This window comes from Heterodontus francisci, chromosome 10, assembly GCF_036365525.1.
Source record: "Heterodontus francisci isolate sHetFra1 chromosome 10, sHetFra1.hap1, whole genome shotgun sequence".
NCBI classification, from domain to species: Eukaryota; Metazoa; Chordata; class Chondrichthyes; order Heterodontiformes; family Heterodontidae; genus Heterodontus; species Heterodontus francisci.
In genome coordinates, this window is record NC_090380.1 from 64,962,097 (window position 1) to 64,977,928 (window position 15,832).

Consider the following 15,832-nt stretch of genomic DNA (forward strand, 5'->3'; position numbering starts at 1 on the left):
GGTCAATGAAACATGCCCTACTGCTAATAATACTACAAACACACCCCTACGTAGCATTAATATTTTGACCAACAGAGAACCATTACGATTTTAATACCAATGTATTCTTAACAATATAAATGCATTATTTTCTGTAATTACAACATAATGATACTGGAAGAATGAGACTCTCAGGTAACTCTGAAGCTCATTCTGTCAAATGAAAGTATTAACTATTTAAAGACAGCAGTATTATTTTTCTATCCTAACAAGATTCACAATTTTGGTTAAAATTTATGAACAGTATTATTAAAAAAGACAAAATAAAAATTCATATGGAATCTGACTTGTGAAGACATGAATTTTTGCATTTGAACTTTTAGATTTTAGATAGCACAGCTCCTAAATTTAAACATTGGCATGCAATTTCTTAAGAAATGTACTCATTTCCTATGATGGTGCACTAACATGTACACAGCACTGACGTGAAGTTGTAGCCTGAACTAATTTTTTTACAAAAATATGGTCTACATGAAAAAATATGCTCTCAGCTGTCCTTGAATATATAATTTACTTTGTTGTTGATAAATTGATGAGAACAAGCACCTTGATGGATCAGTGTACTTTTTGATGTTGTACAGACCAGGAAAATCCAATATCAATCCATATTCGGTGCTATGATGATCAACCAAGTTACCTGTAGGGGTACTATAACTGGCCTTAGTACCCCCAGTGTCATGCAGACCCCCACGTGCCAAGAATGAGGCGTATTAATTTTGTCAGATGAACATTGAATTTAACTGTTGATGGAGTGAAGAAATGACTTGTTTGAAGATCACCAGACACTGGGCTGGAAGGATATTTGCATACTAAGAGATGTTGCTCGTGGAGACAAAGGGGCTATTCCCTGCTCCAATTAACCCAAATGGCTTTTGATCACCAGACATTGAAGGTGTAAGGAAGCGCATTCCAGGCCCTGCTAAGATGATACAATCCACAGAACCAGGATTGGGTAAACTACTGGTCACATGACTAACTGGCTGGTCCAGGTTTTTTGAACTAGCCACAGGACAGTTTGAATTCAGAAGGCAGTGTGAAACTGAAGCTGGAACAAGCAAGCCTTTCGCCTGGCTGTCTCTCTCTCTTGCTTTCTCCCAAGCCACCGGACCCATGGAAGACACATAAACCTCAAGAGAGAAAAGACTCCTACATCGGAACAAGTTGAAGCGTGAACTGGGTCACAATGAATTGCAAGATTTATCGGCAACCAAAGACTCTACATTGAACTTAAAGGTCTGTAACTATCAGATAGTGCCTCAAACTTTACCCCTTTATTCCTTCTACTTTTTCTACCTCTATCTGCGCGTGTGTTTATCGTATATGCATGCTAGTGTGGTCGCGTCACATATTCGTAGCCGTTAACCGGATTAGAGTTTAAGATTAATAAACTTCTACCTTTCTTGTTTAAATCTAAGGAAACCGATTTGATTTCTTTGCCTTACAATTGGAGCAGTGAACAAGGAATCACTAAGGGGGAGCTAAAAACACAGTGTTTCTAAAATTAAACCCTGTTACGGTTAAACCAGGCAAAGGCTGAAAGGGAACCCCTAGACCCGCTAGGAAGGGAAAAGAGAAACAATGCTGCTCCTCACCGTCATCCAGTGATTCCAGCAGAAAGAGAGAGTGTGTGTGTGTGTTTTGGATGAGAATATTTTATTTTTTATTTAGAGATACAGCACTGAAACAGGCCCTTCGGCCCACCGAGTCTGTGCCGACCAACAACCACCCATTTATACTAACCCTACAGTAATCCCATATTCCCTACCACCTACCTACACTAGGGGCAATTTACAAAGGCCAATTTACCTATCACCTGCAAGTCTTTGGCTGTGGGAGGAAACCGGAGCACCCGGCGAAAACCCACACGGTCACAGGGAGAACTTGCAAACTCCGCACAGGCAGTACCCAGAATCGAACCGAGGTTGCGGTGCTAATCACTGCGCCACTGTGCCGCCCATAATATGATTGAGTTCGGTTATGAAGTCTTCCACATAGTCAAAGCCTACCAGCACTCATTGTCTAGGTTTAGACATGTAGAATGACTATTTCAGGGAAGGTGGGATGGAAATTGGAGAAATAAGTAAAGGTCACAAAGAAATATCAAATAATCAAAGATTTAAAAACTGCCAACTTACCCCTTAAAAATGTTTGACTTTCTCTTTCTCCCATGTTAGTTCTTCTTCTGACTCAATATTATCCTTTTTGGCCAGGACAACCCAAACAGTGGGCTTTTCCTCTATGCTCATTTATCATAAATCCTACCTCACAACAGCTGGAGATGGGAAACTCCTATATACTGAGGTATTCAATTTAATAATCTGACCTAGATCTAAGGAAACAGACCTACCTGGGACAACAAAATTAAGGCCTAGATTTGTCTCTATGGTCGTAGCATTAGAGTCCAGTATTGTACTGGTCCAACCAGCAGACAGACACTATTACTCACTCTTTAAATGTTAGGTATTTAAGGTCTGAGCAAGCACTTCTAGACCAAAACTTATATAATAAGATTATAATACTCATCTTACTCAAAGGATACAGTGAATTTCAATCTGATTTTGCAAGTTGTTTTAAATCTCTTTTACAATATCTTGTATTCAGAACTTGAGAAAATTATTTTTTTCCAGATGTTTTGCAACAGAAAGCACATTTGCACATCTGAAACTGCAAAGGTTATTTCCGTACTGGGAGGACTCAATGTATTTTAACATATTTGTTTATATTGCTGAAAAGGAGAAGGAACTTTGAAATCTTTGTGTATATCAAACAGAAAGTTATACTTTGAATACATGCCACAGGTGTTTATTCAGCTGGGTTTTTGAATAAGGAAGTGGTTTCAACCCAGCCTTGTATTTCACCCATTCCAACCTACAGTCTTTTAAAATTATTCCTCATAATTATAATACTGATGCAACCAACAAAGTGCAAAATATTATCAATCTCACCTGTGATGGAACTTTGTCTTTTTCTTTTCATCTTGAAAATTTCTGGCTCCAAAGATTGATTGATGCATTTCTCATTATATCCCTTCATTGCTGATTGTACTTCGTGAGTGTTTATTTCATCCTGCTTGTCCTGTAACCTTTCCTTGCAATACTGGCTATTCTTGTCAAAGCTCAACTCAGAACTAAAGCTAGTGTCCTTGTAATGATACGTTTGTAGAGTTTTTTCAAAGGCCTCATCAGAAGAAGGTTCATTCTGGGTGGTGGAACTTTCTGTATTGGTTTGATCAGTCCAATATTCTCCATTTTTATAATTTTCAACCAACCCATCTAGGTGCTTTGCATTACCATCTAGATCATCTGCAGAAAAACGTGGCTAATTAGTTCTCAAATGTATTTCAGTATCTTATGATTGATAATGAGCAGAATTCTGAACAATCTTTTCTTTCACAAGAAACAAAATAAAGTTTTAAAACTATCAAAAGCACCAAAACAAATTAATCTTATGGCAAGCAAACAGGCCTGATATAAACACCAGAAAACTTAGGACAGTAGTGACAAATTGGCATTGGCATGAACCATAATTTTCCAAAATTTGTCGAAACTAGGAATTGTGCCAAATGACTGGAGGTTACACCTCATTCAAAAAAAAGGGGGAAAGGCACAAACCAAGTAATTCTAGACTATATTTTTTCAGTTTAGAGCTACAGCACTGAAACAGGCCCTTCGGCCCACCGAGTCTGTGCCGACCATCAACCACCCATTTATAATAATCCTACACTAATTCCATATTCCTACCACATCCTCACCTGTCCCTCTATTTCCCTACCACCTACCTATACTAGGGGCAATTGCTAATGGCCAATTTACCTATCAACCTGCAAGTCTTTGGCATGTGGGAGGAAACCGGAGCACCCGGAGGAAACCCACGCAGACACAGGGAGAACTTGCAAACTCCACACAGGCAGGACCCAGAATTGAACCCAGGTCGCTGGAGCTGTGAGGCTGCGGTGCTAACCACTGCGCCACTGTGCCGCCTCACATCAATAATAGGAAAACTACTAGACTTCAAAATAAGCGTCCAAAATTGCAGGAATGCTCTGAAGATTATAGGACTGGAGAGGGGAACAGAGATAGGGAGGTGTGGGGAGGCGGTGGCATAGTGGTAGTATCACTGGACTAGTAACCCAGAGACCCAGGGTATTGATCTGGAGACATGGGTTCAAATCCCACCACAGCAGAAGGTGGAATTTGAATTTAATTAATAAATCTGGAATTAAAAGCTAGTCTAATGATGGCCATGAAACCATTGTCGATTGTTGTAAAAACCCATCTGGTTCACTAATGTCCTTTAGGGAAGGAAATTTGCTGTCCTTACCTGATCTGGCCTACATGTAACTCCAGACCCACAGCAATGTGGTTAACTCTTACATGCCCTAGCAAGCCACTCACTGGAACCTAACCGCTACGAAGTCAATGAAAAGGAATGAAACCGGACAGACCACCCGGCATCGATCTAGGCACCGGAAACGACAACAGCAAATGCAGCCCTGTCGACCCTGCAAAGTCCTCCTTACTAACATCTGGGGGCTTGAGCCAAAGTTGGGAGAGCTGTCCCACAGACTAGTCAAGCAACAGCCTGACATAGTCATACTCACAGAATCATACCTTACAGACAATGCCCCAGACACTGCAATCACTATCCCTGGGTATGTCCTGTCCCACCGGCAGGACAGACCCAGCAGAGGTGGCGGGACAGTGGTCTACTGTAGGGAGGGAGTCGTCCTGGGAATCCTCAACATCGACTCCAGACCCCATGAAGTCTCATGGTATCAGGTCAAACATGGGCAAGGTAACCTCCTACTGATTACCACCTACCGCCCTCCCTCAGCTGATGAGTCAGTACTCCTCCATGTTGAACACCATTTGGAGGAAGCACTGAGGGTGGCAAGGGCACAAAATGTACTCTGGGTTGGGGACTTTAATGTCCATCACCAAGAGTGGCTCGGTAGCACCACCACGGACCGAGCTGGCCGAGTCCTAAAGGACATAGCTGCTAGACTGGGTCTGCGGCAGGTGGTGGGGGAACCAACACGAGGGGAAAACATACTTGACCTTGCCCTCACCAATATGCCTGCCACAGATGCTTCCGTCCATGACTGTATTGGTAGGAGAGACCACCACACAGTCCTTGTGGAGACGAAGTCCCGCCTTCACATTGAGGATTCCGTCCATCGTGTTGTGTGGCACTATCACCGTGCTTTTATTTATTTATTTAGAGATACAGCACTGAAACAGGCCCTTCGGCCCACCGAGTCTGTGCTGACCATCAACCACCCATTTATACTAATCCGACACTAATCCCATATTCCCTACCACCTACCTATAGTAGGGGCAATTTATAATGGCCAATTTACCTATCAACCTGCAAGTCTTTGTCTGTGGGAGGACACTGGAGCAGCCGGCGAAAACCCACACAGACACAGGGAGAACTTGCAAACTCCACACAGGCAGTACCCAGAATTGAACCCGGGTCGCTGGAGCTGTGAGGCTGCGGTGCTAACCACTGCGCCACCCAAATGGGATTGATTTCGAACAGATCTAGCAATGCAAAACTGGGCATCCATGAGGCGCTGTGGGCCATCAGCAGCAGCAGAATTGTATTCAACCACAATCTATAACCTCGTAGACTGGCATATCCCCTACTCTACCATTACCATCAAGCCAGGAGACCAACCCTGGTTCAATGAAGAGTGCAGGAGGGCATGCCAGGAGCAGCACCAGGCATACCTCAAAATGAGGTGTCAACCTGGTGAAGCTACAACACAGGACTACTTGCATGCCAAACTGCATAAGCAGCATGTAATAGACAGAGCTAAGCGATCCCATAACCAACGGATCAGATCTAAGCTCTGCAATCCTGCCACATCCGGTCGTGAATGGTGGTGGACAATTAAACAACTAACTGGAGGAGGTGGCTACACAAATATCCCCATCCTCAATGATGGGGGAGCCCAGCACATCAGTGCGAAAGATAAGGCTGAAGCATTTGCAACAATCTTCAGCCAGAAGTGCCAAGTTGATGATTAATCTCGGCCCCCTCCTGAAGTCCCCAGCATTACAGATGCCAGACTTCAGCCAATTCGATTCACTCCGCGTGATATCAAGATACAACTGAAGGCACTGGATACTGCAAAGGCTATGGGTCCTGACAATATTCCGGCAATACTACTGAAGACCTGTGCTCCAGAACTTGCCGGACCCCTAGCCAAGCTGTTCCAGTACAGCTACAACACTGGCATCTACCCTGCAATGTGGAAAATTGCCCCGGTATGTGCTGTACACAAAAAGCAGGACAAGTCCAACCCGACCAATTACCGCCCCATCAGCCTACTCTCAATCATCAGTAAAGTGATGGAAGGTGTCATCAACAGTGCCAGCAAGCAGCACTTGCTTAGCAATAACCTGCTCAGTGATGCTCAGTTTGGGTTTCACCAGGGTCACTCAGCTCCTGACCTCATTACAGCCTTGGTTCAAACATGGACAAAAGAGCTGAACTCAAGAGGTGAGGTGAGAGTGACTGCCCTTGACATCAAGGCAGCATTTGACAGAGTGTGACATCAAAGAGCCCTAGCAAAACTGGAGTCAATGGGAATCAGGGGGAAAATTCTCTGCTGGTTGGAGTCATACCTAGCGCAAAGGAAGATGGCTCTGGTTGTTGGAGGTCAATCATCTGAGCTCCAGGACATCACTGCAGGGTAGTGTCCTAGGCCCAACCATCTTCAGCTGCTTCATCAATGACCTTCCTTCAATCATAAGGTCAGAAGTGGGGATGTTTGCTGATGATTGCACAATGTTCAGCACCATTCGCAACTCCTCATATACTGAAGCAGTCCATGTAGAAATGCAGCAAGACCTGGACAATATCCAGGCTTGGGCTGATAAGTGGCAAGTAACATCTGCACTACACAAATGCCAGGCAATGACCATCTCCAACAAGAGAGAATCTAACCATCTCCCCTTGACATTCAACGACATTACCATCGCTGAATCCCCCACTATCAACATCCTAGGGGCTACCATTGACCAGAAGCTGAACTGGAGTAGTCATATAAATACAGTGGCTACAAGAGCAGGTCAGAGGCTAGGAATCCTGTGGCGATTAACTCACCTCCTGACTCCCCAAAGCCTGTCCACCATCTACAAGGCACAAGTCAGGAGTGTGATGGAATACTCTCCACTTGCCTGGATGGGTGCGGCTCCAACAACACTCAAGAAGCTCGACACCATCCAGGACAAAGCAGCCCGCTTGATTGGCACACCATCCACAAACATTCACTCCATCCATCACCGACGCACAGTGGCAGCAGTGTGTACCATCTACAAGATGCACTGCAGCAACGCACCAAGTCTCCTTCGACAGCACCTTCCAAACCCGCGATCTCTACCACCTCGAAGGACAAGAGCAGCAGATGCATGGGAACATCACCACCTGCAAGTTCCCATCCAAGTCACACACCATCCTGACTTGGAACTATATCGCCGGTCCTTCACTGTCACTGGGTCAAAATCCTGGAACTCCCTTCCTAACAGTACTGTGGGTGTACCTACCTCACATGGACTGTAGCGGTTTAAGAAGACAGCTCACCACCACCTTGTCAAGGGCAATTAGGGATGGGCAATAAATGCTGGAATAGACAGTGACGCCCACATCCCATGAATGAATGAATAAAAAAAAAGGTGTGTGGCCATCAAGGGATTTGAACATGAATATGTCGCATTTAAGTGTGAGGTGTGGGGGTCTAGGAGCCCAAGTATGAATTATCCAAGTAAATTTCTGTACACAGATAGATGCATGTAACATAACTAAAACAAGTGAGATAGAATTACAAATTCAGTTTAAATGGTATGTAGGCATTATGGAAACCTGGCTACTTGCAGGGAATAACTGGGAGCTAAATATTCCAACAACGACAGCTTATATACATCATCTTTAACATAGTAAAACATCCCAAGGTACTTCACAATTACTTTATTAAACAAAATTTGACAGTGAGCTGGACAAGGAGATATTCGGAAAGATGACCAAAAGCTTGGTTAAAGAAGTAGGTTTTAAGCAGCATTTTAAAAGAGGAGAGCGAGGTAGAGAGAAGGAAAAGTTTAGGGAGGCAATTCCAGAACGTAATGGCTTGGCAGCTGAAAGCACAGCCACTAGTGGTGGAGTGATTAAGTTCTAAGATGCTCAAGTGACCTGAAATGGATAAGCGCAGATATCTCATAGGGTTCTGAGGCCAGACGAGATTACAGAGATAGGCATGAGCAATGCCATGAAGACGTTTGAAAACAAGGAAGAGAATTTTAAAATCCAGGTGTTGCTTAACTAGGAGCCAGTGTAGGTGAATGAGCATTGGGATGATGGGTAAACAGGACTTGGTGCGAGTTAAGACGCGGGCAGCAGAGTTTCAGATGACCTCCTGTTTACAGCAGGTACAAGGTGGGAGGCCAGCCAGGAGTGCATTGGAAGAGTCAAGTCTAGAGGTAACAAAGGCAAGGACAAGGGTTTCAGCAAATGAGCTGAGGCAGGGCAGAGTCGGGCTATGTTACGGAAGTGGAAATAGGTGGGCTTAGTGATGGCATGGGTAGAGTCAGAAACTCATCGTGGGGTCATACAGAACATCAAGACTGCAAACAACCTGGTTCAGCTTCAGATAGTTGCCAGGGAGAGGGATGGAGTTGATGGCTAGGCAACAAAATTTGTGGTGGGGACCGAAGACATGGGCTTTAGTGTTCATAACATTTAGTTGGAGGAAATTTCTGCTCATTCAGTACTATTTGTCGGACAAGCGATCTGACAATTTAACGACAGTGGAGGGATGTGAGAGATGGTGGTGAGGTAGAGATGGGTGTCATCAGCATACTAGCATACATGTGGAAACTGATGCTGTTTTTAGATGAGGTCACATGAGGGTGAGCATGTAGATGAGAAACGGGAGGGTGCCAAGGATAGATCCTTGGGGGACACCAGATGTAACGGTGCAGAAGTAGGAAGAGAAGTAATTGTAGTAATTCTCTGACAACGATTAGATAGATAAGAATGGAACCAGACAAGTACAGTTCCCCCCATCCCCACTCCCACAGCTGGACAACAGTGGGGAGGTTTTGGAGATGGATAGTGTGGTCAATGGTCAAAGGCTGCAGACAGGTTGAGAGAGGCAAAAGGGAAAGTTTACCTTTGTCAGAGACACATAGGATGTCATTTCTGACTTTGATAGCCTTTTCAGTAGTGTGGGAGAGGCAGAAACCTGATTGTAAGGATTCAAACATGGAATTCCAGGCTATTGAAATTTTTAGAAAGGACTAGGACATTGAGAAAGGGAGTAGCAATATTGATTAAAGACACAATTACAACAGTAAAAGGAAGAGAAATCAGGCAGGGTTATCAGACAGTGGAATTGCCTGATCAATATATAAAAGTGACTTGGATGATGGTATAGAGAATTTTGCACTATTAGTAGAGAAGAATAGAGAGATCTAGGAGTGCATAAGATAGATCTTTGAAATTAAGAATTCTTCAATGTGATTCAAGAGTAAATGTGATTCATTCTTTCTGTGAGCATTCAATGGAAAATCAAGGATAATTAATCTGTACAAGACATTGCTTAGGCCACAAAAATAGAATATTTTAGAGATACTCGACAGGTCATATAACATGTCAAGAAAACATGAGGCAGTTGAGGTTTCAAGTATAAAATGTTTCCTGAGAACGGAAAGATATTACAGAGGAACAGCATTTCAGAAGGAATAAAATAAAGGAAATCAGGAAGGGAAAAAAGACTAAACCACACACACAGAGGAAATGGTATTGAATGACCTCTACAATGTCAATGTAGACATTAGAAAATAGCTAAAGTGCAAAAGTGATATACACAAGAGACAAAAGAGGGCACAATGAGAGATATCAAAGAAACAAAAGACATATATAAGATAGAGTGTGAGAAGAGCAGAAGAGGTATTAGTAAGTAGAATGGAAAGTATGAAAAACTGGCAAAGTGGGACAAGCTATAGCAGCCCAGTAGCCTATTGCAAGATAAAAGTAGGTCGACACCAAGGGCTGAATTTTGTGGAGCCAGCAGTGGTCCCGACATCGAGCCTAAAAGCCCTTTGGAATGGTGGCCACTGCTGGTACTACAAGAGGCCCGGGACCAGGCCCATCGCTGTAGCCCTGGACCCCAGGTAAGTGTGGTAGGGTCGCTGGGGCGAGGGTGGGCAGTAAGGGCAGGGGAGAAGGGTGTTTGCAAAGGGTCAGCTTTTTCCGCAGGGGGGCCTCCGTGGGCCACAGATTTCCCACGGAGAAGGTCCCGCCCAAGCCAGCAGGGAGGCTTTCTTGTTTTACTGGGCAACCATCCCACTTGGCGCAGGCCCCCCGCCCCCCCACCCCCACGACCGCCGCTGGTCGAATACCAGCAGTGGCGGGAAGAGGCTATTAATTGGCCACTTAAGGGCCTCAATTGGCCTCTGGCTGGGAAGGCCACCTTTAGCCTTTCCTGCCCCTGACAAAATCACATGGCGATGGGGAGGCAACGGGTACTCCACCTGCTGCCTTCCATTGCTATTTTATGGCCCCCCCACCCCCCTGCCTCCCACCACTTCTCCCAGGGACCCATAAAATTCCAGCCCAAGGGTGAAGACCACTCTGCCACAGTTGGAGGAGTACTGTTGGAAATTTTGAGGAGCCCATTATACAAAAGATATTGGAAGTACAGAAAAGGTGCAAGTTAGATTTACTATGATAATTCCAGGAATAAGAGAATATAGTTGTAAGAGACTTGAAAAAACAGGATTGTATTAACTACAACAGAAAAGGTTAAGCTCTGGTATAAGAGATGGGTTTAAAATTGTAAACAGTTTTGAGAGGTAATTAAGGAAATATTATTTCCACTGGTCAGTGAACTGGTAACAAGTGGCATAAATTTAGACTTAGTACTAGAAGCATAAAAGGGAAGTTAGAAACATTTTTTGACCCATAGGGTTACTTGACTAATCACCACAATGTTGCAAGAAACGACTAAAACTGAATCAATCTTAACATTTAAAGCACAATTAGATATTCTTTTGGGCCTCCTTATCTCGAGAGACAATGGATACGCGCCTGGAGGTGGTCAGTGGTTTGTGAAGCAGCGCCTGGAGTGGCTATAAAGGCCAATTCTGGAGTGACAGGCTCTTCCACAGGTGCTGCAGAGAAATTTGTTTGTTGGGGCTGTTGCACAGTTGGCTCTCCCCTTGCGCCTCTGTCTTTTTTCCTGCCAACTACTAAGTCTCTTCGACTCGCCACAATTTAGCCCTGTCTTTATGGCTGCCCGCCAGCTCTGACAATTAGATATACATTTGAAGAAATATATCAAAAAGGTACAGAGAAAAAGCAGGGAGATGGGATTAGAGTAGATAGCTCCAGTATGGAGCTACAGCAGCAGTGGCACAGGCATTGCGGGCCAATCTTCTCCCCTGCTGACATTTCTACAATTCTATTTACTATGAACAGGTGACAGATTTTTACAGTGTGTACTTTCTTCAAAACTATAGAAGAATGATTTCCGATAGAAAGGGGCCTGCTTTGTTCAGTTCTTGTTATGTAATGGGCATATTCTCCAGAGCAATAATAGATGTGGATTATAAAGTTGTACATAATGGGAATTAAAAACATTATTTCCTTTCACACCATATAAACACCTTCAAGATTTAAGCACAGAATAACAAACAAGTTCCAGTCCAAATAGAACTTTTTTGGCTAAACTAATAATGCCTTGATTAGGATTAAAGTGTATGAAGACTTAATATTCCTTGAACCTTTCTCTGCAACACCAGAATGTGTACTTACCAGACTGGTTTCGTGTTTGCACTTTCAGAAGAAGTGGAATGAAATCTCGGAATCCATTCTTTTGTTTCTTTCGAAAGGCTAATTTAAAAGAAATACAATTAAAAGAACAGCTTTTGGCTGGTCATACAATCAGTACTATAATATTATTCACTGATAATCTATCAACTTAAACCACAAATGAAACGGACGAATGTAAACCTAGAAATTACCTTGCTACTAAAGTATGAATGCTTGATGCATTTGTATGACATTTCTGGTTTACTATTTTAGAAGAAGCATTAACCTATTTAAAATAAATGAGTTAATGCTTGTGTCATCCTAGGCCCCCACCTGCCAAGAATGAGGCACATTAATTTTGTCATGAACATTAATATTTAACTGTTGTTGGAGCAAGGAAATGACTTGTTAAACAGATCAGCCGTGGCTGGAAAAGACATTTATATATCAACAGACAATGCTTGGAAGGACAAAGGACCATTCCCTGACACATTCAACCCACAAATGGACCTTGATCACCAGGTATTGTCTGTAAGAGGAGCATTCCAGAGACTGCTAAATTGATACAATCCAGGACTGGTTAGACCAGCTGGTCGTATGACTAACTGGCTGTTCCAGGGTTTTGAATTAGCCACAGAGAGTTAGAAAAGGAAAGACTGTTTGCTCCTGGACTGAGAATATCTCTCCTGTCTGCTCCTATCTGTTTCTCACATGCTTCTGAATCCACTGAAGACTCATGAACCCCAAGAGAGAAAAGTCTCCTTCGGTGAACAAGGTTTAAGAAGAATACTGAGCCCCAAAGAAAAGCAAGATCTATCTACAATCAAGGACTCTACAGTGAGCTCAAAGAACCATAACAAAAACTCTTCAGATATTGTCTCAAACTTTTTCAACTTTTTCTTCTCTTTTCTGTCTCTATTTGCATGTGTGTATCGCGTATGCATGCTAGTGTGGGCGCGTCATGTTTAAGTTTATTAAATTTCAACCTTTTCTTTAAACCTAAGAAAACCTGTTTGTGCTGGTTTCTTTGCCTTCTAATTAGAAAGCAGTGAACAAGGATTCACCAAGGGGGAGCTAAAAACACAGTGTGTTTAAAATTAAACCCTGTTACGATAAGACCAGGTGAAGGCTGAAAGGGAACCCTAGACCTCTTTCTCACTGGGTCGTAACACTTGCATTAAAATAGTGAATGTAGGAATGTTATTTGAATGCATTAAACACTTGTCTGCTAATATCACCAAGAGCAATTTCAAGTGTCATTGTTCAAATTCTATTTTCATGCTCCTGTTCTCACTCAATATCCACACAAAGACTTTACAGCAGGATTTACTGACTGGTGTTCTGGAGTGAGAATCTTACCATATTTTTCTTCCATTCACGAGCACAGCTTACGGTGCTACTGAGTCATACAGACTAGGAAGGCCCATGGTTTGATGCTTGGTCTGTGTTGAGTTATCTAATCACAGTTGAGCCAGACTATAACTGCTCTCTGTGTCCATAAGCTAGGATTGCTGGAAAGTACAGGTGTGTGCACATTGGCTGAGGACAGGTGGAAGCTCATCTGTGATGCCCAGCTGTGATCTAATAGTCTGTCAACACTCACTGCTTAGGCTGATATATAAAGAACAGACACGTCTTCGGCAAGGACTGCCAGCACCACTGAAATAGTACTGTCCCATACTTCAGTGCCTTTCAAAAAAGAAAACTTCTTGCAACATAAATCTAACTTCAACTTGCTGGTGTTGCTGTTAATAGTATACAGGACAGAGTTATCAGTAGTGCTCAAGATTTCTGACCAACACATTACAATCACTTATATATCAGTGGATTATCTGTGGTTGCTTAAATTACTTTATTACAGCTAACAAGAATCATATGACACATGGCACATCCTGTAATTTATCATCACGTGGTGTATCATGGAAATACTCCATAGCATTGTTGCCATGGTAATCGTTTCAATTCACCACAGCAACAAGGCTGTTTCATTATCAGTCTTTCACTGTCAGATGATTGGCAGATGAGTAAGTAGACTAACAGGGCATTGAAGTGTCAACCACTAATTCAGGAACATTAATGAATGACCTTGTGAAGAGAAAACCTATTGGCTGAACTGATCACTGAGACAGGCTACCTTTCTCTACTCAGAGTCACTTTCTGAATAAAGCATTAAAAACTATATGATAGTACAAGACTCTGAAATAGTAACAGTGATAGGCATAGGACTCGCTGAATAAATGGAGATTAAATACAGAGGCTGGTAAATAGAACTATAGAATCATAGAATGTCTACAGTGACAATACTCCAGATAACAATAATAGCTCATAATAGTGAATAAACTAAATCATTAATTCTGTAGTCTCAGAAATCATACATATTTCACATATCGAAGTACAGTTTTCACTCATTTACACGACTAATATCAATGCAATCCAAGCAAAATCAGCCGAACGCGTGCAAAAGATTAGGAAATTTCAAACGCAAGTGAGTTATGGCCAAAATCACATATGTTCATGCTTTCTGTGATCTTTTACACTGGTTTGAGATTCAATTCACCCAGATCAGGCACCGCTGACAAAACTGGCCATATCCCCAAGTGGAAATTGAGAGATTCTGTCAATTGCGATGGTGAGGGAAGGCTCTTCAAATTGCACTCATTTTCTTTGGTGCATGGTTTAAAAGGTTTAACATATCAAAAAGTATGTAATTTATTAAGAAACTGTTTACACCAATACAGCTAGTAAATGTTTCAATGTAGTTTTTTAACAAGTTATTTTTAGTGATATTAAGTCAGGTTACTCATTGGTGGAGGATTGCACACTCTTATTAAAATGTTTCTTTTTGCAATAAACCCATTTTTAGCTGCATTAATGAAACTACAGCAGGTTACCACTCTTAAATACATCAACAAATATTATTTTATACTCAAAAGAAAAAATAAATGCTTGTATTCTATTACATAGCTTGATTGCTTGGTTAATGGAAGATTTTAAGTTTCATTAGGCAAATTAATTTTATCGAACATTGAAATGTAACCTAACCAACACAATTTAGAGCACATTTTGGGTGGAATTTCCTGATTGCACCCAAAGCATAAGCTCGTGTTTTTTTTTAAACAGGGCACAGTCTAAATGATGAAGATTTTGAAACTACACTGTGGGATAAAAGTGTGCCATTAGTCTCAAATTTCTTCATTTGCTATTTTACAGAGATGTTTCCCCAAATATCAGGGGATTAAAGAAATTTGGGATGAATGAGATAAGCATTTGTATGCTATCATTGTACTGTGTAGTTTGATAACCAATAACTATCATGATTGCTGAACTTGTTGTTAAAAGCCTTCCCTCTCCTCCGTGACCACAATTCAAGCAGTCTTACTGGTGGCTCTTTGTTTAAATCAGTGCATCAAAACTACATTCAAAGTTATTTTCAAAAACCACCCATGCACCTGTCAATAAGCATATGTACATATATGCTTTTCATCATCCAGGTAAAAGCAGCTAATAAGGAGATGCCACAGTGTTGGTAAACGGCTCCAAGTTTATTTTATCTGTAGTATTGGAATGAGAGTGCTTTAGGCAGTCATGCTAGAGGTGGCAATTTTCCTAGCAACAGTTTACTTTTGATGCTACCACTGTTCACAGTGGCAAGCTCAAATCTTTATTTGTGTTCATATTTATAAATTCATTAAATTTCAAAACAGTCAAAATATGATGGCAGTTATCGGTGTCAATTTCAGTCAAGTTAGCAAGACAGAATGAGATGCAGCACAGTTGTGAATCGCTTCAAGTACCACTAAATTGTATGCACAACAGAGTTTTCAGGACAATATTTCTTAGCCACATATATATTTAAATTAGCAGGATTTTAGATGTGCATATAAATAAACAACAATATTGGTAATTTCTGAGTATCTGCTGACAGATAAAAATGCAACATATCTTTGGGAAATTGTTAAGATAGGTGATGATAATCATT

At 42.0% G+C, this 15,832-nt stretch overlaps 1 protein-coding gene across 6 annotated transcripts in view; it reads right to left on the reverse strand.

The window, feature by feature from the left end:
• The window catches only part of bcor (BCL6 corepressor), a 376,656-nt gene that overhangs the window by 41,197 nt on the left and 319,627 nt on the right, over positions 1-15,832 (reverse strand). For all 6 annotated transcript variants that reach the window (XM_068040646.1, XM_068040645.1, XM_068040650.1 and 3 more), the window contains 2 exons: positions 11,857-11,934; positions 2,985-3,341 (listed from right to left, as the gene is read on the reverse strand). In XM_068040646.1, coding sequence (XP_067896747.1) covers positions 2,985-3,341; positions 11,857-11,934 — 435 coding nt within the window. The remainder of the gene's footprint in view (positions 1-2,984; positions 3,342-11,856; positions 11,935-15,832) is intronic.